Source organism: Oryx dammah, unplaced genomic scaffold (assembly GCF_014754425.2).
Source record: "Oryx dammah isolate SB20612 unplaced genomic scaffold, SCBI_Odam_1.1 HiC_scaffold_10, whole genome shotgun sequence".
NCBI lineage: Eukaryota > Metazoa > Chordata > Mammalia > Artiodactyla > Bovidae > Oryx > Oryx dammah.
In genome coordinates, this window is record NW_024070194.1 from 17,585,027 (window position 1) to 17,612,146 (window position 27,120).

The following is a 27,120-nucleotide window of genomic DNA, read 5'->3' on the forward strand; positions in this document are numbered from 1 at the left end:
CCATGGACTGCAGCCTACCAGGCCCGTCTATGGGATTTGCCAGGCAAGAGTACTGGAGTGGGTTGCCATTGCCTTCTTTTCTTCCCAAGAAGAGTTAATTCTTTATACGTCATATTGTATCATATTTTGAAGCTCTGATTGGAACCCCAAGATTCACTACATCTATCTTTACAGGGGAGGAGGACAGTGTCACAGAAAGTTTTATTTGGAAAGCTGCTTAGATCTTGCAGTCCAGCCCAAGGTCACTTGGTTAAGTTAGAGGTCCAACAGGCATCTTAAACCTCATTTGTGTTCCTCCTCTTATCTTTCTGTGCTGTGCTAGTCTCTCAGTCGTGTTTGACTCTTTGTGACCCATGGATTGTAGCCCGCCAGGCTCCTCTGTCCATGGAAATTCTCCAGGCAAGAATACTGGAGTGGGTTGCCATGCCCTCCTCCAGGGGATCTTCCCAACTGAGGGACTGAACCCAGGTCTCCTGTATTGCAGGCAGATTCTCTACTGTCTGAGCCATCAGAGAAGCCCAAGAATACTGGAGTGGGTAGCCTATCCCTTCTCTGGAGGATCTTCCCAGCCCAGGGATGGAACCCAGGTCTCCTGCATTATAGGATTCTTAACCTGCTGAGCTATCAGGGAAACCCCTTAGCCTTCTAGGAGCAGACACAGCCAAGCTGGCAGGGTGGAATGTCCTTGCCTAGAAGGCATTCATGGCACTGAGACTGGTTCCCTTTCTTCCTTCCACCCAAAGCTTTCCTTATCTTAGGAAGTGGGGAATTTGGCTGAAACCCAGTGGATCCATCTGGTTAAAATAAACGTCTTGGGTGGTCTAAGATGGAAAAGAACTTGATGAAGAGTCAGATTTGGAAGGAGAAATTTTGGCTTTGTGAGGTTGTTTTTTTTTTTTTAGCACCAGTTAAATGTATGTCACTCTTGGGACCAAGAGCGTTCTCTTAGTTGAATGCCCCTATACCACTGCCAGCTGCTTGTAGCAAGGTTTGGAGGAAGGTGTGCTCTGAGGGGCAAGATTGTGGCCTCAGAAACAGATGGAATCACAGAAACCAGGTGCCCTGGTCAGGGATAAAACTAAAGAGCTGTGAAGAGAGCACTGGTTGTGAACTTGAGGCCTGAGTTTCTTCTTTTAGCCTAAAAGAAATATTTTACTAGCATTTTTGAGCCCTTGCATGTGTGCAGGCTAAATTGCTTCAGTTGTGTCTGACTCTTTGCAACCCTACAGAACTGTAGCCTGCCAAGCTCCCCTGTCCATGGGATTCTCCAGGCAAGAATACTGGAGTAGATTGCCATGCCCTCCTCAGGAGTATCTTCCCAGCTCAGGGATCAAACCCATGTCTCGTCTCCTGCGTGGGCAGGCCAGTTCTTTACCACTAGTGCCACCTGGGAAGCCCACTGATCCCTTACCAGGAGCCAGCTTTACTAAATGTTTTACATACATTTGTTTTTCTCCCAAAGCTGGCTGAGATCTTAGTCATTATACTGAACTCCTCTCCTGTAAACAGTAGTCCTTCCCTTTATGTTCCAAGACCTTCAGTGGATGCCTGAAACTGTGTATATCCTAGGTATATGTTTTTCCTATGTGTACATACCTATGATAAGGTTTAATTTATAAATCAGGTACAGTAAGAGCATATCTGAATTGCCAGCATCAGTATTGTACTTTGGGGCCACTATTAAATAAAATAAGGGTGACTTGAACACAAGCACAGAAGTATAGCAACAGTGGATGTGGTAACTGAGCAGGCTCCTGAGTGGCAGGTGGGGTGAGCAGCATATAGAGCATGAACAAACAGGATAAAGGGGTGATTCAGATTCCAGGCCTGGAGGGTGGGAGATTTCATTATGCTACTCAGAACAGCATGCAATTTAAAAGTCATGAACTGTTTCTTTTTGGCATTTTCCAGTTAATATTTTCAGACCAAGGTTGACCATGGGTAAAGTAATGTGGAAAGTGAAACTATGGGTGGGAGACTACTGTACCTCTACTTAAAATTTGTAGTGAATGTGGACTACTTATGTAATGAAAATGACCATCTCAAGAAGGCTACACGTAACCTTCAGGCCATTATAGCTTCGAGAAGTCAAATGGTCTTAGGGGACTACTTGGTGTAGCCTTCTCACCGTTTAACTTTGAGAGGAGATGCTGTCTTCCCAACCCAGCCGTTTCCTGGGGTAAACCAGAACCCTGATTATAAATGATCAGGTCCCTGGAGCAGCAGCAAGAGAATCTTCTTTGGTATCACTGAAGGGTGCAGATTCCTGGACTCTGGGGGTAAGCTCTCTTGATGCAAAAGGACTTCTCTGGGCCATCAGTCCCAGTTCTGCCACTTAGAAGCTGTGTGGTATTGGGCAAGTTACTTTAATCGTTCTGTATTACTCTCAGCCCTGTGCCCAGAAGCCAGATAACAATAACTATTTCATTCTCCAGAAAGATGAGTATTACTGTTCCTTTCTATTGATGAGGAAACTGAAGCTTGGAAGTGGTAGACCGAATTGCCTGTGGTCACAACAGCTAAATAAGTGACAAGAGCCAGAACTTGTCCCCAGGCTTAGATCAGAGGAATGATTCGGAAAACAGTAACACTGGTAGTAGTGACGATTATGTCCAAATCTCCCCTGAGTTTATTCTCGAGTTCGAGGGGCTAACATAGAAAGGTTATAGCCACACCAAGGCATACTTGGCCCCTCTTCTCTGGGAGCTTTCACATTTGCAGCTTCCAAACTGAAGTGTCCTTTTACAATCCAGAGTCTTAAATTGTACCCTGGAAGTGTTAAGTCTCTCAGTCATGTCTGACTCTTTGCAACCCTGTGGACTGTAGCCCACCAGGCTCCTCTGTCCACGGGACTTCCCAGGCAAGAATACTGGGGTGGGTAGACATTTCCTTCTTCAGGGTATCTTCCTAACCCAGGGATCAAACCCGAGTCTCCTACACTGCAAGCAGGTTCTTTACCACTGAGCCACCAGGGAAGCCCCTGAGTCCTTCTAGCATGTTCTTATTCTGCCAAACCTCAGGGCTAACTGTCCAGCTTGAGGGATACTGACAGGGAAGTGGGAAAACTAGGACCCTGGATAAATGGAGCTGAGGCACTGTAATCCAGGGAACTTGAGCAGGGAGGCTCCATTTCCAAATTCCTGATAACTGACCTGTGGCAGAGATTAGACGTCCTCCACCTAAGTACATCTAGGTGTACTGGGGAGAAATCAGGAAGAAGCCAATTTGGTTCAATGAGAGAAACTTCTAGTGCTTAGCTCAAACCACGTTAGATAGCTGGATGCCAGCAGGCAGTAAACCATCCATCATTAGTTTACATAAGACAGGGACTGACTTCAGGGTGACCTTAACACCAACAGAGGCTTGAATTCATACCCTGGTTTCACTACACAGTAGCTGTGTAAGTTTGGGCAGGTAGCTTAACAAATCCCGTTTCTTTAGCTATGACAAGGGCATCTCATTTTTTGGTGAATGTTAAACGTGTACAAGAGTGAATGTTTGGGCTGCTAAGTCATTTCATTGTAACAGAAACGCAACGCACAGCTAGCTTAAGCAAAAAGGGGAATTTACTGGCTTACATAATAGGGAATTTCAGAGATGGTGCTGGTTTTAGACATGACTACAGAGTCCATATATCACCTCTGCTTCTTTCTGTGCTGGCTTCACACTGTCACACTCCTTCCTCATTAGCAGAGCGGGAGGACAAAGCTGCCAGCTCCCTATCTCCTTACAGCACAGCATCCCCAAAGCGGGACTTTTGACCCCAGGGAAGGCTGGTCCAGCTTAGGATCCAGATGCTCCCTGTATACTGTGATGAAAGGATACAGGAATTCCCTGATGGTCCAGTAGTCAAGAACCCGCTTGCCAATGCAGGGGATGTGGGAATGATCCCTGGTCCGAGAAGATTCCACATGCTGGAGGACAACTAAGCCTGTGGGTCACAACTCCCAAAGTCGGCATACTGCAACAAGAGAAGCCCCTCCAGTGATAACTAAGTGTCTGCATTGCAACTAGAGAGTAGCTACTGCTAGCTGCAACCAGAGAAAGCCCTCGTGCAGCAATGAAGACCCAGCAGAACCCCAAATAAATAATTAAAAAGAGGATATGGAATGCAGTTGGGACCTAGGAAACAGAAACACAGAGTACAGGACACTTATCAGCAGCTACTAGAGAGGTTGAAAGAGCCAAGGCAGGGCAAGAGCTCAGCCACTGCCCTGCCTCCAGGGGGGCCCAGGGCCACAGGGAATCATCCTTCTGCTTTGAAAAACAAAGACAAAAACAAAAAGACAACTTTATTTGACAAAAGACAAAAACAAGTTATTTACAGTAGTTTTTTGCTCAGATAATTCAACGGGATAACTGTGCTTCTCCTCCAGGCTTCTCTCACCACCAGACCAAGCAGAGCCTGCCCCACCCCAGCCTCCCCATCGTGTACAAGGGGGGAATGCCAACCAGAATTCAGCAGCACGGCTCCCTCACCCCTTACTGCCCTCTATTGCTCAGTGCACTGTGGGAAGGGAAAGTGCCCCCACCCCCAGCCCAATACACTTCTAGAGTCCCTTGCTACAAGTTTTGCAACAGTCACGACAGACCTGGGCTCACAGACACGGGGTGGGGTGGCAGAGGCCGGGCAAGCAGCAGCCTCCACTAACCCTGAAGCTGCCATGTTCATTCTTCCCCAGCGGGGCCTCAGGAGGGTGAGGGTCCCTGATCCCCCTGGAACATGCAAGGAGAGGGCCCAGAGAGGAGAGGAGGCAGAAAGAGAGAGCCTAGAAGACTCGCCTAACAGAGAAAGAGCTCCCTCTCTTAAATAACCAATCCCCATTCCTACAGCAAAGGGTGGGCCAAGCCACTCAGAAGTTGGGGAGCCTCCCTGAAGTCTTCAGGAAATCATCCCAGAAGGATAGAACACATGCTGCCTTTCTCCTGGCCAGGCCCACCCTAGTCAGCCAACACCCAGGAACTGTGCTCCTGTGCACAACCTGGCAACTTCAGGAAACTACAGGCTGAGTATCCTGACCTGACTTTTGGCCCACTAACAATGTTATTCATAACAAAAATATTTCAGCTAATAACCTAGGATTAGTGTTTCTTAGGATATACTAGAAGATGGGGGTATACTGCTGTTGAATGCTATAGCAATGAAAACAGCCAAAAAAAAGGGTAAGGAGAAGAAGGAAGGAAAAGAAGACGTAACTGATCTTTCTCACTGTGAAGTTCAGGGCACGGGCTTCCGCAGCTCCGATTTAAAGAAAGGTGCAACAGAGAGACACTCACAGAGACCAGGCTTCATAGCCGGCTTCTAGCCCCAGCCTCTCCCACGGCAGGCCCGCAGGCAGCAGGGGGCACCATCCCGTTTCCTCCGGGAACAGTCTCCGGCCACCATCATGGGAAAAGCTGCCCACTTAAGGGCTTCCTGACCAGTAGATGGCTCACTTCTCTCCAAGCAGGAGCTACAGGGAACTTTTTGACATTACAGCCCCACTAAGCCAAGTTCCTAGAAGGAATTCAAAACTCAGGCCGCGGGGTGAAGATTTCAAGAATGAAGAAGAAGCGATTAAAGAGGGAAATAAAAAAACAAACCACCCCACTGCCTCAGTCTAGCTTACCTCCCCCACCCCCACCCCCACCATACAGTACAAACAAAAACAAACCAAAAAAAAAAAAAAAAAAAACACAACAGAACAAAACACCTCTGTTTTCATCCTCCTTCTCTGCTCTGCACATAGAAGGTTTGGTTGGATTCTCTGTTGGACCCCTCTGGTGTGGCTTGATCCCCTTCTGTGCATGATGCAGAAAAGCCAAAGCCCATAAAAGTGTTTCTGCTATTTTTTTTGGGGGGGGGGGGACCAAACCAACAACAAAACAACCATTTGGAAATTTGCAGAGATTTAGATGGTCCCCCAAATGAAAATACTCCTTCCTTGTAAAACAATCCCCAGCTGCAGTGGTGAACTAGTCCCAGCTCATCAGGCAATGCACTCTCATTCCCCACACCGGGTTTAACTACGCCTGTTCATGCAAACCACAGCAAAGAGGGAAAAATAAACACAAAATTTGGCAAAAACCTAAACATCCAACTGGACTCGGTTCTGTTACATCTGATCAGTACCTCTTTTCTTTTGTTCACACTTATGAACCTGGAATGTCCACACTTGGCTTAACAAAAAGAGGCCCTGTCAGGGGCAACTTGGACCCAGCACAGGTCTGAACAAGGCCGGTTTCCCGTGCCCGGCCCAGGAAAGCAGGCTGGAACAAAGGCGTCCTGGGGATTCTCTGAAGCAGCAGCAGCAGCAGCAGCACCACGCCTGTCTCCCACGTCTTGGTCTCGTCACTGAGCAGGCCTAGAGAAACGGCAGAGTCAGCAGAGAGGTCCTGTCACAGCGCAGTGACACCAGCTGGTGTCTTCCTGCTGAAGACCTCCGGACAGAGGAGATGATCCTGATGGTTGGCAGTGATCCAAAGAAAACCCTCTGTGGGAAGGGGAACCAGGATGGAAACCCAGGACAGCGGGCTCGAACCTTGAGCACCCCTGCTGGCGGATGCCTACTTGGGGTTTTCAGGGACTAAGGCAATGGGAGTGCGCAGCAAGGCAGGTGACGGGTTCTGCTGCTTCTGGAGCTCCATCTCTGCAGCCCTCTGGAGCGCCACCTCCACCAGCAGCTGGAAGCCGCTGAAGTCCTCCTTGTCCTGCTCCGGGGGTGTGGGCGGGGGTGTGTTGAAGAGTCCGCCCGTGGGGCTTCCAGCTTCGGCCCTGGTCAGCAGGGTGAGTGTGCTACCAGGGGTCACCAGGGACTTGGGGGGCTCCAGCTCCCCTTGTGGGAAGGCGGCTCCCGGCTTATCTCCCTGGCCCGAGTGGAGCGGCATGGAACACATGGACAAGGACAGCACGTTGGTAGGGGCCGGTACAGACACAGCCAGCACGGAGGGGCTGCCGCCTCGGGGGAGGGCCACATCGGAGGCCTTGCCCCCGCGGCGGGAAATGGTGTACTGGTTGGGGTCTTTGCCATCCTTCCGAAGCATGTCTGGGAGGAGCCGCCGCCGGGCGTTGATGAACCAGTTACAGATCTGGAATGAGGATGAGAAACTGGGATCAGATTCCTCAATCAAAACCAGCTACAAAGCCCCCATTCCAGGTCCCAGGAACACACCAAACAATTCAGGTACAACTGCAGCCCTCAGACAGATGTTTGTTGGGGAGAGTTAAAAAAGAAATCATATAAATGAAAATAAAATGCAACCGCGATCCAGCCAATGAAGGGACAGTACGGCAGTGCTGCTGGCGGCAATAATGGGAAGACCCGGCCAAGTCTGCGAGGACTCACGGGAGTGCTCTCTGAGGACAAGGCTCGCAAACTGACGTGTGAAGGGTAAGCAGCAGGTCAGGTGGGAGGCCAGAGAGAAGAGCATCCAATCAGCAGGGATTACCTCTGCAAAGACTGTGTGGCAGCAAAGTGCCTCGGAGAAGCTCAGCGAGGTCAGCTCAGAGAAGGCTCCATCCTGCCTGGATGGAGCTCAGAGTGGAAACCAGAGGTTACTTACCTCTGATGGTGGGGACTTGATTCTTTATACAAAGGGTGATGGGGAGCCATAGAAGGGTTTTAAGCAAAGAAGTGACTTGCGACGTAGAGAAGAGTGGAAGGTTTTAGTAGTTCAAATTATGTTGAGAGAGATGATGAAAACATGACAAATGTCTGATCTATTTGGGAAACTGATGCCCAGTTGGATATGGATGTATGAGGGAAGGGGGGATAGGACCAAGGGTGATTCATTCACTCCTCAGATTCTAGAACAGTCTTGCTGTAGGCCAGGGAAAGAGCCACAGAGATACTTCGGGACTCTCAGGCAGAAGAAAAGTTGTTGTTTCCAAGCAAAACCAGGGTCAGTGGTTCTAGGTGAATGTGCATTTGACCAACATACGTAAATCCTTTTTCCTACGTGCTGCTGGAATAGCTACCATGAACCTCGACCCCATTCCTGTCGAGCTGATTTAGATCAATCCTCTTGGGCCTGTGCATAAGGCATGATGTTTCTCACTGTGAAGTGGTATGCTGCAAAGCCAGGACATGTCCAGCACCCAGGCCTGTATCTGCCTGGACTCTTTTTCATAGTCCCCAGCTTCACAGCTCTCCAGTTCAGCCTTGCCACTGGTTGTCACTCACTTTCTAAAATGCAATATCCCAGAACTTCCCTGGTGGTTCAGTGGTTAAGAACCCGCCTTTCAAACCCGCCTTTCTCAGTCCCTGGTCAGGGAACTAAGATCCCACATGCTGCAGGGCAACTAAGCCCATGTACCATGAGTACTGAGCCTGCGCCTCAACTAGGGAGTCCATGTACCTCATACTACAGAGTCTATGCACTCTGGAGCCCACCTGCCACAACAAAGATGGCTTGTGTACTGCAACTAAGACCGAATGCACCTAAAATATAAAATATTTTTTAAAAAGTAAACTAAAACGCAACACTATTATTCTAGTTCTAGAAAACTGCCATTTGTCTCCTACCACCTATAGGATCAGGTCCAGACTCCTGGGACTGGGTATTAAACCCCTCCCCTGTTCGTGGCTTATCTTTCCAGCCCTTGTATAACTCTTAGTGTGAAACTGCTCACCAGCCTTTGTTGAGGCCCTGTGCTTAAATAAGTAAAAAAAAAAAAAAAAAAAAGCGATGCTTTTTTGCACATCACATTCATTCTTTCTGGAACACCCACTTCTCTGCCTGGAGAAGGCCTACTCTTACAAGTCTTGGCCGATCTAAATTGGGCTGGACAGAGGACATGGCTTCAAAACACATCTCTTCACCTACAGCTGCTGCAGTGTGTTAGCTGGTCCATCATATCTGACTCTGCGACCCCACGGACTGTAGCCCGCCAGGCTTCTCTGTCCATGAAATTCTCCAGGGAAGAATACTGGAGTGGGCAGCCATTCCCTCCTCCAGGGGATCTTCCTCACCCAGGGATCGAACCCGGGTCTCCCATATTGCATACAGATTCATTATCATCTGAGCCACCAGGGAAGACCACAGCTGCTGTAGGGCCTAACAGTTTTTTTATACTTGAATGAATGACACCATGAGGGCAGATAATTGTTTACAAAGTGTGAACAGTTTCTGTACACCCAAGAGGAGAAGGCACCTAATTATGGCATGACTACTGGCATCTACACCACCAGCCTCTCGTATCCCCTTGCCTCTCATTTACTCCTAACAGCCTGGAGTAACATGATCAATCCTGTAGCAGCTCACCTGGGCATTATTTTAAAAGCTATGGATTAGACTAGCAAACAGTTTCCTAGCTGCACAGCTGGTATAAGCTCATAAATACAAAACCTGTTTTTCCTTAAATAGGCAAATACAACCCCTTATCATTTTTTCCATGTCCTTCTCCCTCTTGCCCTCCACTGGAGGAGCTACTGCTGGAGGAAAGAGACCAAATACCTTTCCTGCTAACAAAAAGTACTGGAGAGAAAAAACAGACTGTGGGAGCCTGCTGGGGATGAAGCATGGCTGTAGCGTGGTCCACACCCACACATCTAGGCACATTTCTAGGCGTTTTCGTTGAGAAGGGTTCATCAGCAGTAGCCATTTAAGCACTGTGTGTGCGTGCATGCTAGATCCCTTCAACCATCTCCTACTCTTGGCGACCCTATGAGCCATCAGCTCAGTTCAGCCGCTCAGTTGTGTCGGACTCTGCGACCCAAGAACTGCAGCATGCCAGACCTCCATCACCATCTCCTGGAGTTCACTCAGACTCACGTCCATCAAGTGGGTGATGCCATCCAGCCATCTCATCCTCGGTTGTCCCCTTCTCCTCATGCCCCTAATCCCTCCCAGCCTCAGAGTGTTTTCTAATGAGTCAACTCTTCGCATGAGGTGGCCAAAGTACTGGAGTTTCAGCTTCAGCATCAGTCCTTCCAAAGAAATCCCAGGGATGATCTCCTTCAGAATGGACTGGTTGGATCTCCTTGCAGTCCAAGGGACTCTCAAGAGTCTTCTCCAACACCACAGTTCAAAAGCATCAATTCCTCGGCGCTCAGCTTTCTTCACGGTCCAACTCTCACATCCATACGTGACCACAGGGAAAACCATAGCCTTGACTTGATGGACCTTTGTTGGCAAAGAAATGTCTCTGCTTTTGAATATGCTATCTAGGTTGATCATAACTTTTCTTCCAAGGAGTAAAGCGTCTTTGAATTTCATGGCTGCAATCACCATCTGCAGTGATTTTGGAACCCCCCAAAATAAAGTCTGACACTGTTTCCACTGTTTCCCCATCTATTTCCCATGAAGTGATAGGATCAGATGCCATGATCTTCATTTTCTGAATGTTGAGCTTTAAGCCAACCTTTTCACTCTTTCATTTTCATCAAGAGGCTTTTTAGTTCCTCTTCACTTTCTGCCTGAAGGGTGGTGTCATCTGCATATCTGAGGTTATTGATGTTTCTCCCGGCAATCTTGATTCCACCTTGTACTTCTTCCAGCCCAGTGTTTCCCATGATGTACTCTCCATATAAGTTAAATAAGCAGGGTGACGATATACAGCCTTGATGTACTCCTTTTCCTATTTGGAACCAGTCCGTTGTTCCATGTCCAGTTCTAACTGTTGCTTCCTGACCTGCATATAGGTGTCTCAAGAGGCAGGTCAGGTGGTCTGGTATTCCCATCTCTTTCAGAATTTTCCACAGTTTATTGTGATCCACACAGTCAAAGGCTTTGGCATAGTCAATAAAGCAGAAATAGGTGTTTTTCTGGAACACTCTTGCTTTTTTGATGATCCAGCGGATGTTGGCAATTGGATCTCTGGTTCCTCTGCCTTTTTTAAAACCAGCTTGAACATCTGGAAGTTCACGGTTCACGTATTGCTGAAGCCTGGCTTGGAGAATTTTGAGCATTAGTTTACTAGCATGTGAGATGGCCCATACATCTACACAATTTTATGCTAATGGTTTTATCAGCCCTATGTGTTTGATCAACTCCCATTCTACTCAAGAACATACATAAAGCTGAGCCTGAAGAAGTTTGGCAGGAGTTCACTTCCAGCCAGGGCTCCCCAAGCCTGGCCCTTTGGATCGAGAGGAACAACAACCCCTACTCTCTGACATCTTTCTCTCACGATATCAGAGTCCCAAAGCCCAGCTTATTTTATTCACTGGTATTATCAAGTTAGAACTTCTCACCTTCCTGTTGCCCTCCCTTTCAGGACTTCTTGCTCATTCAGTATTTATGGAGTGGTTACAGTGTGCCAGGCCAGTTCTTGGTGCTGGGGATGCTTCTGTGAATTAAACAGATACACACTCTATCCCATGGAGCTTAAAGTCCATCTGGTTGTGGAGACTGTCAGTGAACAAACATCACAACTGCTGCCCAGAAGCGCCAGGAAGCAAGCAGAGAGGAGTAAAAAGATAGTATATAAAGATAAGAGAGGCTTCTGTAGATAAAGGGTATGGGAAGGCTGAAACCTGATGGCTTAGAAAGAGCCAGCCATACAGAAAGCTGAGGGAAGAATGTTCCAGACAGAGGGAACAGCAAATGTCAAGGCCCTGAGAGGCAGGAAAGGGTTTGGTGTACGGATCAGACAGGAGCAGGCAGGGCTGACCCCATGAGGCCAGAGCAGCGTGGTCAACCACCAAAGCGGCCTAAACCGTCAGCGGCCTGACCTGGTTCCCACCGCCAGGTCTTCTCAGTGCAGTTCGGTCGCTCAGTCGTGTCTGGCTCTTCGTGACCCATGGACTGCAGCACACCAGGCTTCCCTGTATCACCAACTCCCGGAGCTTACTCAAACTCATGGGCATTGAACAGGTGATTCCTTCCAACCGTCTCATCCTGTCGTCCCCTTCTCCTCCTGCCCTCAATCTTTCCCAGCATCAGGGTCTTTTCAAATGAGTCAGCTTTTCACATCAGGTGGCCAAAGTATTGGAGTTTCAGCTTCAGCATCAGTCCTTCCAATGAATATTCAAGACTGATCTCCTTTAGGATGGACTGGCTGGATCTCCTTACAGTCCAAGGGACTCTCAAGAGTCTTCTGCAACACCACAGTTCAAAAAGCATCAATTCTTCGGTGCTCAGCTTTCTTTATAGTCCAACCCTCACATCCATACATGACTACTGGAAAAACCATAGCTTTGACTAGATGAACCTTTGCTGACAAAGTAATGTCTCTGGCTTTTTAATATGCTGTCTAGGTTGGTCACAGCTTTTCTTCCAAGGAGCGAGCGTCTTAATTTCATGGCTGCAGTCACCATCTGCAGTGATTTTGGAGCCCAAGAAAATGAAATCTATCACTGTTTCCATTGTTTCCCCATCTATTTCCCATGAAGTGATGGGACTGGATGCCATGATCTTAGTTTTGAATGTTGAGTTTTTTTCACTCTCCTCTTTCACTTTCATCAAGAGGCTCTTTAGTTCCTCTTCACTTTCTGCCATAAGGGTGGTGTCATCTGTATATCTCAGGTTATTGATATTTCTCCCGGCAATCCTGATCCCAGTTTGTGCTTCATCCAGCCCGGCATTTCTCATGATGTACTCTGCATATAAGTTAAATAAGCAGGGTAACAATATACAGCCTTGACGTACTCCTTCCCCGATTTGGAACCAGTCTGTTTTTCCATGCCCAGTTCTAACTTTTGCTTCTCGACCAGCATACTGATTTCTCAGGAGGCAGGTAAGGTGGTGTGGTATTCCCATCTCTTTGAAAATTTTCCACAGTTTGTTGTGATCTAACACAGTCAAAGGATTTGGCATAATCAACAAGGCAAAAGTAGATGTTTTTCTGGAATTCTCTTGCTTTTTCTATGACCCAGCAGATGTTGGCAATTTGATCTCTGGTTCCTCTGCCTTTTCTAAATTCAGCTTGAACATCTGGAAGTTCACAGTTCACGTACTGCTGAAGCCTGGCTTGGAGACTTTTGAGCATTACTTTGCTAGTGTCTGAGATGAGTGCAACTGTGCAGTAGTTTGAACATTCTTTGGCATTATCCTTTGGGATTGGAATGAAAACTGACCTTTTTCACTCCTGTGGCCAATGCTGAATTTTCCAAATTTGCTGGCATGTTGAGTACAGCACTCTAACAGTGTCACCTTTTAGGATTTGAAATAGCTCAACTGGAATTCCATCACCTTCACTAGCTTTGTTCATAGTGATGCTTCCTAAGGCCCACTTGACTTTGCATTCCAGGGTGTCTGGCTCTAGGTGAGTGATCATACCATCATGGTTATCTGGATCATTAAGGTCTTTTTTGTATAGTTCTTCTGTGTATTCTTGCTACCTCTTCTTAATATCTTTTGCTTCTGTTAGGTCCATACCATTTCTGTCCTTTATTGTACCCATCTTTGCATGAAATGTTCCCTTGGTATCTCTAATTTTCTTTAAGAGATCTCTAGTCTTTCCCATTCTATTGTTTTCATCTGTTTCTCTGCACTGATCATTGAGGAAGGCTTTCTTATTTCTCCTTGCTATTCTTTGGAACTCTAGATTCAAATGGGTATATCTTTCCTTTTCTCTTTTGCCTTTAACTTCTTTTCTCAGCCTTCTGCAAGGCCTCCTCAGGCAACCATTTGCCTTTTTGCATTTCTTTTTCTTGGGGACGGCCTTGATCACTGCCTCCTGTACGATGCCATGAACCTCTGTCCATAGTTCTTCAGGCACTCTATCAGATCTTATCCCTTGCATCTATTTGTCACTTCCGCTGTATAATCGTTAAGGGATTTGATTTAGGTCCTACCTGAATGGTCTAATAGTTTTCCCTACTTTCTTCAGTTTAAGTCTTCTCCTGGTCCCGTCTTTTCTCTCCTCCTAGTTTATCAACAGATAACTTACAGAGCATGTAGCAGCTGCTGTAGGGGGAGAAAAAGATAGGACACCCCCCCCCCCACACACACACACACCTGCCTTGTGCTAAGATGCTGGGAACTGTGTGGGCTGCAAAAATGTCTAACGTTCCTCTTACAGGTGAATGGACCAAAGGCCCAGGCTCCTCAGGGCTCCTGTACCAGTTTCCACCCCTATCGCCTTTCTCGGCTCATATCTTGGCAAGGCCTTGAGTACCACTACTCAGTCAAAGGCATAGCCACCTATGACCAGAGCTGGCGCCTGGAGCTGGCATGGCTCCTTGCCCAGCAGCCACACTTGCTCTACAGGTGACACAAGGACGGCACTGGACTCCAGGTCCTGTCAGGCTGGGAACGCTCCTGGGCAAGGCAGAGCCAAAGCCTTCTCATGGCTTCTCTCCCTCTCCATTCCAGCCTAGCAGGACGTTGCTTCTGCGGTTCTCATTTACTCCACCTTACCTCTCTGGCCCTCTCAGTACAAGCAAGCACACACACGACAACAGCCGTCAGCTGACAGGGGCTGAGCTGCTCACTCCAGTCTTGGCTGCAGTGGCAGGAGAGCCCTGAGGGAGAAGTAAGACTGAACAGGCTAACAGGACGAAGGGAGTAAGGACTTTGATACGAGGTACCACGCCAACCATCTCACTTGTGATATGTTTAATCTGCAAGCAAGCCTGGACGGTAGTAAGCAGCATCCCCAAAATACTAGAGGGACCCAGAACTCAGAGATGAAAGAATCTGCCCCAAGTCATACCGCCTCCGAGTACAGAGCTGGGGTCCAAGTCCAGGTCTTTTGGCTTTAGGGGCTCTCCTGTTCTTCTCATTCTCATTTGCTGTATCTTACTGAATAGAGGAACAAAATGGAGAGCTGAAAGTCATCATCGTAATCCTAAAAGCAGACACTTTTTGAACAAGACAAAACAAACAGTAAGGAGGCTGCCAAGTTCTCCGCAGGCCAGGGTAACTTGGGGAGGGGGGTGTTCTTATGCTGTTTGTTTCTCAGAATTAGAGGCCAAAATCGGGGGTGCAGCTAGAGGTTAGGTGCCCACGCATCTGCTGGTAAAGCCAGGATCCCCTCTATATGACTGCACTGCTGTTCCGAACATCGCCCACTGAACTAACTCATTTAATCTTCTACCCGGTGGCTCAGCGGTAAAGAAACTGCTAGCAATGCAGAAGACACAGGTTCAGTCCCCGGGTTGGGAAGATCTCTTGCAGAAGGAAAAAGCAACCCACTCCAGTATTCTTGCCTGAGAAATCCCAAAGACAGAGGAGCCTGGTGGGGCTACAGTCCATGAAGTCCCAGGACATGACTTAGTGACTAAACAAGTTTATGAGACAGCTTCTGTGATGAGCTCCATTTTATTCAGGCTGTTGAAGAAACACAGCCCTGATCAGAGAGATTCAGTAACAAGTGCAAAGGCTGGGATGTGGTCCAAATAGCCTGGTTCCAGGCAACAACCAGGTGAAAAACTGAAGACAGTCAGCCCGAGGCCCTTTCTCCTTGCTCAGAGGCTTCCATCTCTGTCTCCACCTGCCTCCCCATCTACCTGTGCCCCAGGAGAGCACTGCACCTCTCCCCCTTATCCCAGGATGTAGCAGAAATGTGACCAGGGTTGAGAGGAGCAAGGGACCAGTGTGTCTGTTTTGAGTGCAGTCATGTGGAGGGGAGCCTGGCTTTACCAGCAGATGCGTGGACACCTAGCCTCTAGCCACACCTCCCATTTTGGCTTCTAATTCTGAGAAGTGAACAGCATAAGAACACCCCCCTCCCCAAGCTCACCCTGGCCTGCGGAGAACTTGGCAGCCTCCTTACTGTCTGTTTTGTCTTCTCATCCGATAGAAATGCACAGCTGAGGCGGGGGAAGGGCCCAAGGCCTGAGTATACCACCATGCCAGCCGTGATAACGGGCTGTGTGGATTTTCTGCAGCTCCCTCTGGCTGCTCAACACAAGCTTAGATCAGGAAAAAAAAAAAAAGCACGTGACCTGCCCCAGCTCAAGGTCCTTGAGGAGTGGGCAGGAGAATGCCAAGGTGAATTCTATGATTGATATGCCAAAACACAGGCTGGGTGCCTGAAGACTGTCCCTACCATAAAGCAGGGCCAGAAAGGCTGCTGCCCTGTCAGTAGTTTTTTTTTTCAATCAGTGGCCCAGATGAAGGACACAAAAGGAATCACTGTGGCAAATGGGAGTGGGAGGAGCACTAGGGAGCTGATGAAGGCCATGAAGATCAGAGCAGGTCTTTTGAAGGCACATGAGTGCTTTTTATTTTTTCGGCTGTGTCACACACTATGTGGGATCTTAAGTTTCCCAACCAGGGATCAAACCCAGGTCTCCTGCATTGGCAGCACACAGTCTTAACCACTGGACCTCCCAGGAGTGCTTTAACTTTAGGAAGTCTTTTCAACTGTGAAAAACAGAAGCAATAAGAGGGGAAAGAATGAGGGCACAGAAAGACCTTTCCCAAACATCCGATCCCTCCACCTGAGCTGTGACCACTCCTATCTGGGTGCTCCTAAAGGCAGCTGGCTGTGTTAGATCACCTCAAGCGTGATTTTTAAAAACTATATATTCTACTTTATAGATGGTGGATAGGGAAGGGTGGAATCAAGAATGTGTATTTTTAAGCAAGCTTTCCAGAATTTTGCCACCCAAGCTTAAGAACCAATGGTTTAGCCCACTGGTTTAACTTGTCCTAGTGGGCCAAACCCCGTATTTAAGCTAAAAAGCTTTACCCAAAAGCTCAGAAAACAAAAAAACCCACACAGATGAAAAGCCTGAAGGTGGGGAGACAGTGGTTACCTGCAGGGAAGAAGCAGGGAGCCTGGCTTTGGAGCCTGTTGGAGTAAAGAGAGCAGCTTCAAATGGTAAAGGCTCAGTGGTAAAAGAATTTGCCTGCCAATGCAAGAGATATAAAAAACACAGGTTTGATCCCTGGGTCGGGAAGATCCCCTGGAGGAGGGCATGGCAACCCACTCCAGTATTCTTGCCTGGGAAATCCCATAGACAGAGGAGGCTGGCAGGCTGCAGTTCATAGGGTCATGCCTATGCATGCCAGGGCAGGGCCAGGCCACCCCCGGCCACGCAGCAGGTCACTACAGCTTCGGCTCCTCTCTGGCCCAGGACAAGTACCAGAGGGACTGCTGACCCCACCTCCCGCATCCTTCAAGTCTGTCAGGATTCCAGGCAGATTCAGCTTCCTGAGAGAAGCCTTGCCCTACTAGGGCAGTTCAGCTGACACCACACTGGTAATTAACTACACTGAATCCTTAGTCCTTTGAATAAGGCCTTCCCTCCCCCTGGGGGATGGGGCGGGGAGGGGGGCGGGCAGTGCCTACTGTGGTGTTTCCAGGACGCAGCATCAGGTCCAGCACAGGGCACACCCCCATCAATACTCCACACGGTGGAGGGAAACGGGCCCACGCACCCCCCACCCCCCGCCACGCTTACCTTCCCTCCCCAACAGGCAGCCCCTTAGAACAGTTGGAACAGCAATATGGTGGGCTTAGAGGGTGTCACTGGGACCTATGAAAATCCTTCACAAATGACTTTTTGCTTTTACCTTCATGCAACTGCCTAGCCCGGGGGCAAGTACCAGCAAACCAGTTAGTTAAATGACTCATTGACTTGCTAATGAGATTGCTCCCGGGCCAGTTAAAGGAGACAATCAAAAGGGAGGTCCCCAGGGAGAGAGTGAACAAGCTTGGCAAAATCTTGATGCTGGCTGGAGCCAGGTGATGGATGCCAGAGGTGTATTACAATATTCTCTTACTTGTGTGGTTATTTGCAAATGTTCTTAATAAATAATGGAAATTTAAAAAATTAAATACAGGAAAAAGAGATTCCTCCAGGGACTGGGTTACACCAACTTTTCCAGGTTGAGGAGCCACTGCATTTCCGTACTTGTGGAAGTCCTCACTGATGACATTTCCAGCAGTTTAATCTTCACTTTGTCACTTCAAGAATTATTTACTGAGCACCTACCAGATACCTGGCATTAAGCTAACACTTAGGATGTATGATAAATAAGACTAGGCTTCTGGAGTTTCGTGTTCTAAAAATCATTCAGAGCTTTCCTGGTGGCTCAGAGGGTAAAGAATCTGCCTGCAATGTGGAGACCTGGATTCAATTTCTGGGTTGGGAAGATCCCCTGGAGAAGGGAATGGCAACCCACTGCAGTATTCTTGCCTGGAGAATCCCCATGGACAGAGGAGCGTGGCAGGCAAAGAGTTGGACAGGACTGAGTGACGCGAAGCACGGCACCAGTGACTAAGACTCTGAACTCCCAGTGCAGGGGGCCTGGGTTCAATCCCTGGTCAGGGAACTAGATCCCACATGGAGCAACCAAGACCAGTCACAAGCAGATGAACCAATTAATTTTTTTTAAAAAGGCCACCAGTCAATTCCAAATGCTGACCAGTCCCGGTGCTGTGGAAGCACAGAGCTCCTCTAGGAGTCAGGAGTCTCCTTGGTCAGGGGTGGGAGCAAAGGGGTCTAGGTATCTATCAGGGTGACAGGAACATGGGAGGCCAGGGATGAGGCCTGCTATGTAGATTGGTACAGCAGCCACTGAAGAGTTTTAAGTAGAGAAGTGACAGGTGATCCAGGCTGAATCAGGGTAGGAGAGAAGCCATATTCCTGAAATCCTGGCTTCCCTGGTGGCTCCAGTGGTTAAGAATCCACTTGCCAGCGCAGGAGACGCCAGTTCAATTCCTGGGTCAGGAAGAGCCCCTGGAGAAGGAGATGGCAATCCACTCCGGTATCCTGGCCTGGGAAATTCCATGGACAGAGGAGCCTGGTGGGCTACAGTCCGTGGGGTCGCAGAGACAGACATGATTGAGTAGCTAAACAACAGCAGCAAATGTACAGGAATTGGTGAGACCAAATGAGCTGAGAAAGGGCTATAGAGGGAAACTCAGAGAAGGAAGGATCCAGCTTGGAGAAATTACGTGTTATCAGTCAGGAAATCTGGGGTGCCAGTGAGACCTTCAAGAAGGGGTGTACAGCTGGTGCTGCTTGGGATTCACAGTACAGTTTTCATCAAGAACGCCAGTCGGGGGACTTCCCTGGTGGCCCAGAGGCTGGGAGTCTGCCTTGCAGTGCAGGGGATGCAGGTTCCATCCCTGATCGGGATAACTAAGATCCCACATGCTGTGAGGCAACTAAGCCCAAGCGCCACAATGACTGAGTACTCGTGCTACAACCAAGACCTGATGCAGTCAAACAAATAAACATTAAAAAAAGAAGAACGCCGCACGGTCCAGACTGCTCAATTCTCTCAGCCTGACTCTAGTGCAGGGTGGCCACCTCCGAAACCCCTCCCAGCCAGCCCTTCCGCAAGCCTCCAGTCTGCAGCAGCTAATCCATGTCCCAGACCTACACTTCTGTAACGCAGGGATCTGGGAGTGTGGCATCCGAGGGGCCCACGAGTTCTGCACAAGAACGGTTTGGTCCTATATTTCCATTTTGGTCACAAGTAGCAATGCCGTGGCCTCTGGCCACCCAGGTTTGCTCAACTCTGGAGCCAGGCAGTGCCTGTGTCTCCCTACTCATCCTCGTGAAGCAAGCAATGCAGCAAGCAATGCAACACCCACCATTTGATATTAGTGCAGTTGGATGGAATCTCATTCCTTTAACATTTCTTTACCTTGGAAAACTGGTTATTTTACAGTTGTGTATAAGAGCAAAAGCAAGAAGCTCTTTTTAAAACCCAGTTTTATGTCTGTACATGCTTAAAGAATGTGATAAAAATTATTCAAGTCAACACTGTGAGGTAGGCAAATCCATGAAAAATATTTTCTTTAAGAGACGCCAATACGTTATTCAGGCTTGAGAAATAGTGTCCCTGATAACAAGCAATTTCAATAAAGTGTGACAGGTGGTTTAGCAGCACAGGTAGAGCCATACGGGAATACACAGCAGTGGCTTCCACCCTAGGCTGGGAGTTCATGAGAAAATGCTTCACCAGAGTAAGCCAGGCTCAAGAGAGGCCAAAAAGAAACCAAGGGAGATTGGCCTGGAGGCTGCAGAGTTCAAGGGCCCGAGAGAGAGGAAGAATAAGGCTTCAGGCAGAAGACTGGCAGGAGGCTTCCTAGGTAATCCTGGCTCTTAGGTGCCTGTCTTTGGCCTGTGCTCTTCTATATCCTGTGAGTTAAAGTCCACCTCTTCTGGGAGGCCTTCTGAGGCTCCAGGCCTGCTCAGAAGCCCTGCCCTTGTCTCTGCTGCCATCAGTCCCAGCGGTGATCACTTCTCCCAAACATCAGTAACCAGGTCTTCCCCAGCTGTCCCATCCCAGACTAAATACTGCCCAGGGTAGGCCTGTGTCTGGATCCCCCTCCGGGGCCCCAGCTCTGCCCAGCATATAGCGCTTGTCGGTACAGAGGGTCTCGGAACTGCAGAGCAAGACCTGTGATCTAGGAAAGGATTAGAGGGAGAGCAGAAGCACCGCCCTTGCCAAACACCTTCCAGTAAGCCTTGAATTCTTCTCGGTCTCGTGCCCTGACCCACTATCACAGTGCTCCCAACGTCTCCCTTTCTCAGATGAGGAAACATGAAGCTCAGAGAGGAGGTAGCGACTTGGCCAAGGTCCAGGCTTCCTCTTGTGGAGAAGATGGGATCTGAGTCAGGGTCTGTAACTCTAGAGCCTTTCTCATAGACAGACTCCGATTAACCACTGCCCAGCGGGTATAAAGTCAGGTGACAGGAATTCAGAGGGCTGAACACTCACCAAGAGGCTTTGTATAAGAGGGAAAACAGCTGGAAGATGTGGGAGGTTCGTAGCCGGGTAAGGGAAAGAGAGGTAGGGCCATGGGCTGGAGTAACGGGCCAGGAAAGAACAGGCGTGGAAGGGGAGGCGGCGGGCATGGAGGTGGGCCTTTGCTAGGCTGGGGGCCAGCTCTGGGTCGGTGTCTTACCTCAGCATCATGAAAACAATAAACACACCTGCAGGTCAGCAACAGGGACAATCCAAAGTAGCTAATTCCCCTCACTGACCAACAGTGGATATCAGGCTCCTTTGAGCATCTTCATGTTTGTGGTTTACAGAGCACTTTCACAGCCAGTTCTGAATCTCTTCCTCACAACAGTTCAGCCAGGCAGTCTAACCCCAACCCCACTTTACAAACGGGAAATCAAAGTGTGGTTCACAACTCCTGCATGGCAGAATGGGGTTTTGACCCCAGAACCTCTCCCTTCTGCTCTTTCCTTCACTGATTCCAACTCCTTTTTAACCAATCTGCAGATCACCAGCTGCCCCTGGAAACCAAACTGCCATCAAAGCACCAGTCTGGGGCTGGAGGCCGAAGCCCAGACACTCACCGCCTTTTCACCTTCTCTTGGCCTCCTGCATTAATGATGACACCCAGACATTAATAACAATTCCCTGCCTCTTCAGAACATTCCAGAATCTGAAATCTAGCTGTGAAGTCTTCAGGCAGTTGTCTTCCTGTGAGGCAGAGAGGCTGGCTATTCTCACCTGACCCACGAAGAAACTGAGGCCCAGGGAGGGGAGGTGACCAGCCCAAGGCCACACAGCTGAGTCAGTGACAGGCCTGGGATGGGACCAGAACCTGAGTCTCCTGCGACCCCCTGCTTACCTGCAGCACCGACAGGTTGGTCTGTCCAGAAAGGCTCAGCTTCTCCTGCTCTGAGGGGTAGGCGTTGTAGCGGTGCACGTACAGCCAGTCCCGGAGGATCTTCACTGACTCCTTGGGCAGGTTCCCTCTGCGCTTCCTCTTGCCTGCCAGGGAGAGGAGGCCTTCCTCCTCGCCCAGGTCACTGTCAGACATGGTGTCTAGGGGCAAGGCGAGACCCCAGGCAAGTCTGAAACAGGTGACAAAGGGAATGGGGACATTATTACCACGCACTGCCTGTGACCCTTTTCTCAGCACACCATTAGAGCCTGGGATGCCAGAAATGGGGTAATCGAAACTCAGTCTCAGGCAACGCCAAAGCCTGGGCAAGGTAGAGGAAGAGCCTAAAATGCCTCTGGTTCACCAGGCCAGAGAAAACGATGGAAACAAATGGCAGATCACTGATAAACAGAACCAGACAGTAATGACAGCTACCACCGAAGCCTGTTTTCTGTGCTCTGTACTGAGCACTTCACATTTGTTATCTCATTCAGTCCTCACACATGCCCTTGTGAGGGAGACATTAATATCATCATCGTTTTATAGATAAGAAAAACGAAGGCCCAGAGAGATTCAGAAAGTCATCCAAGATACTATGGCTGTTAAACAGTTACCATGGGACCCAGTAATTTCATGCCTAAAGTAGCTGGTTTTGAAGATAAGTGAAAACCCATGTCCACACAAAACCTTGTACAACATTATTCATTAATAGTAACATTATTCATAACTGTCAAAGGTGGAAGCAACCCAAGTGTCCTCCAACAGATGTATGGATAAATGAAATGTGGTCTACCCGTAATACAGTAGAATATTATTCGGCTGTAAAAAGGAAGGTTGATACAGGCTACAGTATGCATGAAACTGCAAATATCATGCTAAGTAAAAGAACCCAGTCACAAAAAACACATACTGTATGATTCCATTTTTATGAAATGTTCAGAATGGGCTGGAAGGGGATAGAAGAGTGATCGCTAAAGGGTACGAAGTTTCTTTTCCAGATAATAAAATCATTGATTTATTTCTTTAAATGTGTAAGCTGGGGACTTCCCTGGTGGTATAGTGTGGATAAGAATCTGCTTGCTAATGCTGGGGAAACAAGTGTGATCCCTGGTCAGGGAAGATCCCACATGCCGAAGAGTTAGTAACTAAACTTGTGCACAACTACTAAGCCCATGCTCCCCAACAAGAGAAGGCACCACAATCAGAGGCCCTTGCATCACAACAAAGAGGAGCACCCCCCACCATCCAGGGCAGCTAGAGAAAGCCTGTGGGCAGCAATGAAGACCTAGTGTAACCAAAAAAATAAAAGTGCAAGCTGTATGGTATGTGAATTATACCTCAATAAAGTTGTTATGGGGAAAAAAAAAAATCTGACCTCCAGGATATGGTATGGAAACACGGTTTGGACCCTGATAGCTTGCCCTGCCCCCATGCCTTCTTGCTTCCCAGGTCTCCTAAGACACAGTGTGGAGTCTGGAAACCCTATCAATCTCCACACTCCTATAGCAATCCATGCAACATTTACTGGGTACCTATTGTATACCCTGCAGAAATGATGAATTATCCCTACTGGTTTTCTCTCTGACATTCTCCTTTGTCATTTAGCCCTTGGTCTGGTCCAAGAAATCAGTCAGTTCAGTTCAGTCGCTCAGTCATGTCCAACTCTTTGCAACCCCATGAATCGCAGCACGCCAGGCCTCCCTGTTCATCACCATCTCCCGGAGTTCACTCAGACTCATGTCCATCGAATCCAGAAAAATGAGCAAAGGCTGGGCTCTGGTTCCTCCTGCTTGGCTGTGTGACCTGGGGCAAGCAACCTTCCCTCTCTGGGCTTGAGCTTCCTAGTCATCTGTCAATCGAAGGAAGGTGCTTCCCTAGACACTCCCAACTCCCCAAAGTTCTCCTTCACAAAGGCAAGAGATTTACATTTTTAAAACCAAAAGTTCCAGGACAAGCTGATGCCAGAATCTCAAGGCTCCTCCCTCCTCAGCCTTTTAACAGCTCGCTCGCAGTCTGGGCCAGCAGACTCTGGCATCTCCCAGGTTTTGTTTCCTCGACTTGGGCTGCAGCCCAGATATCTGGGCTGGCTAGGCCAGGCTTTCGAGGGAAGGGTCTACTCTCCCAGCCAGGCCACCTGGAGGTGAGACAGGCACTGGTGAGAGATGCCACTCCGCAGAGAGCACCAACAGCAGGCTGCTTTCTGAGGTCAGGTTTCTGAGGTTTAGCCGGCCAGGGCAGTCGGGACCTGAGCTCAGGCAAGGATGCAGCCCTGGCAGGCTGGGAGTTTACCCGAGGTGATCTGCACAAATTCCACCCTGGCTGCCAGTCAAATCCCAGTCTGCAGGGTTCCAGTGGGTGGCCTGCGGAGATGACCCTGCACAGACTTCCCCCCCGCAGTGTCTGCGCCCCAGCCATGATATACACCGACAAACACAGCAGACACCGTTCACAAACCCCAAGCCGGGAGGGTCGCCACATACACACCCCACACTCCCACCCAGCCTCACACCAGGCAACTCTTAACAGCACTCCGATAGCTGGCACCAACCCACCGCTCAGCCCCTGGAACCCCCACGACTTCCACCGACAAATCCAGCAGACACACAGTTTACAAATCCCACCTCCAGCACGAACAACTGGTACCACGTAACCAGTTCCTGGATATACGCCCAACCCAAGAACTCCAAACGACTCACCCACCCACGAACTCTCAGACTGGGAAAACTCCCGACGGCATCACACCAGTGATCAGTTCTTACCCTCACTGGCCTGCTGCAGAACCCTCTGAAAATAACAACCGGGGCACCACTCCACGACGCCGGACCTGCAAGCACTCCCGCACCGACTTTCTGACAACTCCCTGCAGCTCGGCCGACACTCCCCCGGGCCGAGCCCTCGCGCGGCGTTCCCAGCAGTTCACACAAAGCGCGCAGCCTCCCTCGCGGCCCAGACCCGAGTCGGAGCACATGGCTCCTGGGGCGGCGGGGGAATCGGCCTGCGCTCGGGGAGCCGGCACCTCTCGCCCCCACCCCACCCCCACCCCCCGCCACCCTGCGTCACACTCGGCGCTTCGGCTCCCCGGCGGGTCCCCCACCCCCATGGGGCGGGGGCTCGGGAAGAAAGAAAACTCACGTGTCTGTCCCGGGGCAGGAAAAAGTTTGGTTCCCACCCCCCTTCCCCCGCCGCTCGGCGCTGGCTGACTCTTCGGGGCGCGGGGCCGGCCGAGCCTGCGCGCTCGGCTTTGTGCTCCGAACTCGGCCCGGAGGGGGAGGGGAGGGGGCTGGGCTCCCACCTCCGCACCGCCCCCCCCCAACCAGCCCTGCGCCCAGACTCCATGTTGGCCGCCCCCTGCCCCGGAGACGGCGCGTTTCCCCCACCCCGAGGGAGGCTCGGCTCCGACTCGGCCTGCCCGAAGGACCCGGCGCGCACAAACTTTCTTCGGGTCGCCGGCCCCACGCGCCCCGCTCCCTTGGCCCGCCCGGGAGTGACAGATGCCTCAGAGACAGACTTTCCTTTGTTCCAAAGGAAAAGGGAACTCGCGCGGGCTCCCAGGCCCCCCCCAGCTCCGAGACCTTCCCGCTGCCCCCACCCGCAGCTGTCACTCTCGGGGGGCCCCTCCCCGGCTCGGCCGCGGCAGGGGGCGGGGGGGGGCGACCGGCGGTTAGCAACGTGCACTTTTGAAACCAAACAAACCCGCCCCCCGCGCGCTCAACCCCGGCCCCGGGGCTGGGGCGGCCCTCTCCTGGGGTGGGATCCTCGGGAGCTGGGTCACCCCCACCACCAAGGGGCCCCGAGCGAACTTCCTCCGGGACGGGGGGGAGGGCGCGAGAGCCGCGCCCCCCCGTACCCCGAATGGCCCCCACCAGTACACCGCAGTCGGGACTCACAAACACAGCCGGGCTCACACACCCACAATCGCACGCGCTAAGACGACGCCCCCTCCCCCGCCCGGCCGAGAGAAAGAAACTTTCCAAGTTGTCCGCGCGCCCCCCCGCCCCCATCCGGCCCCCCCCCCAACTCCGGCGCCCCGCACTGACTTTCCCCCAGCGGCTTTTCCGTCCACGCGGCCTCGGGCTTGGTCCCGGGCGTCCCGGCAGGGGGCGGGGGGCGCCGGGGGAGCGCGCCGCGTACCTGCCGGGCCTGACACTCGGGCCTGACAGCTCGCGGCTGGAAAGCACCTCGCGGCCTGACGTCAGATCCCCTCTCCTCCCCTCGGCGCTCCGCTCGCCCTCCCCCACCCGCCCGGAGGGAGAAAACAAACTTTGTGCGGAGCGCTGTGCGCTACGCCCACCCCCCGCGGGGCGGTCCCGCAGCGGCTGGGGGCTCGGCCCCGCCCACCGCACCCGGAGGGGGCGGGGCCGGGAGGGCACCTTCTTCCTGTGCCCACCCCCGCCCGCAGGAATGCCGCATGGCCTCCGGAGAGGAGCGCTGGGGACCCTCCAGCCTGTCCTCTAGGTCGGGACGGTCCGCTTGGGGGGCAGGAAGTGGCCTGTTCCTCCTTTCGGAGAGCGTTTCCGGAGCGCCTACTGTGTGCCCCACGCTGGGGGTGGGGGCCGTTATGAGGAGGAGAAGTCATGCAGATCCTAACGTTTGTTAGTCTGTTCCCTCCACCGGGATCTCCCGCCGGCGGGTTGATTGTTCCCCTTGCTCGGAGAGGAAACTAAGGCCCAGTTGGTCCGGGGATTTACTGCCCGCCCCCCAACTGGTAAGGACTTCGATCTGAATGTGACGCTAGTTCTGTCCTCAAGGTCTCCTAGAGTCTGGTAGAGGTCACCCCTCGGACACAACCCCAAAGCACGTAGCCCTAGAGTTCATCACACAAGGGGCAGCCAAAGGGAAAAACAGCCAGTGTTTAAGGAGTGTTTATAAGGCAGTGACGTTAAGCGAGGCACTGCGTATGTGTCACCCTCGGCTCTTGCGGTAGGTGCTTATATGTCAGTCCTTGGTTTGCCCGTGAGCGGTTCTTGGCCATTGCTTGTTACAGGGTCAACCAATGTCATTCAGCCCAGGTGTGTCTGATAGCGCAGGCCAAGCCCTTACCTGATTGAGACCGGCCCTTGAAGGAGGCAGACCACTTGAAAGCTCTCAGTGCTCCTGGCTGGTATCTTTTTCCTCTGCTCAGGACACCCAACTCCAGTATCTGTTCCTTGGTCTCCTCCAATCCTACCAGCACTCTTCCCAGCTCTTTGCTTTCTGTTCCACATACTGTGAAATAATCTGTTGACCAACCTGCTGGCCTTTCGGGGAGACTTTGTGCCCCGCAGAGCCTAGCACAGAGTCAGCCTAGAAATGGGCAAGGCCTTTGCTGGGCCTCTGGTTCCTCATCTGGTCCCAGATGATCTAAGACCCTTGAACTTGGAAATCATCAGCTTTGAAATGGCTTTTGGTCTTAACTGCACTTTAACTATGGAGAACTCAGAACAAAGATCTAGTTTGCTCCCCAGGCCCTAAGCCCATCAGAATGCTGATTAAATGATTGTTAAGGTGCACCTGGGTTCCCCATTGAAGCCGGACCAACCTGCAATGCTTAGAACCCAGTCGGCCACACTGCTCTCCTTGCTGCGATCGCCAGGGTGCCCGTACTGCCGCCCAGTGCGTCCATGTCAGATGGGGAAACCAGGGCCTGACTAGAGGCCCCAGACAATTTATTGGGGTGCTCTGTC

General features: G+C 50.6%; 1 protein-coding gene across 4 annotated transcripts; it reads right to left on the reverse strand.

Moving 5' to 3' along the window:
* Window positions 1-4,271: 4,271 nt before the first annotated feature.
* TGIF2 (TGFB induced factor homeobox 2) lies at window positions 4,272-25,746 on the reverse strand. 4 transcript variants are annotated; one of them, XM_040247384.1, is made up of 3 exons: window positions 25,589-25,746; window positions 21,422-21,647; window positions 4,272-7,068 (listed from the first exon to the last, which is right to left on the reverse strand). In XM_040247384.1, the coding sequence occupies exons 2-3, from the start codon at window positions 21,611-21,613 to the stop codon at window positions 6,547-6,549; spliced, it is 714 nt and encodes a 237-aa protein (XP_040103318.1). In that variant the 5' UTR covers window positions 21,614-21,647; window positions 25,589-25,746; the 3' UTR covers window positions 4,272-6,546. The 4 variants fall into 4 exon arrangements, with proteins under 4 accessions (XP_040103318.1, XP_040103320.1, XP_040103321.1 ...); XM_040247386.1 differs by lacking the exon at window positions 25,589-25,746 and adding an exon at window positions 25,495-25,577; XM_040247387.1 differs by lacking the exon at window positions 25,589-25,746 and adding an exon at window positions 24,590-24,657.
* Window positions 25,747-27,120: the final 1,374 nt, after the last annotated feature.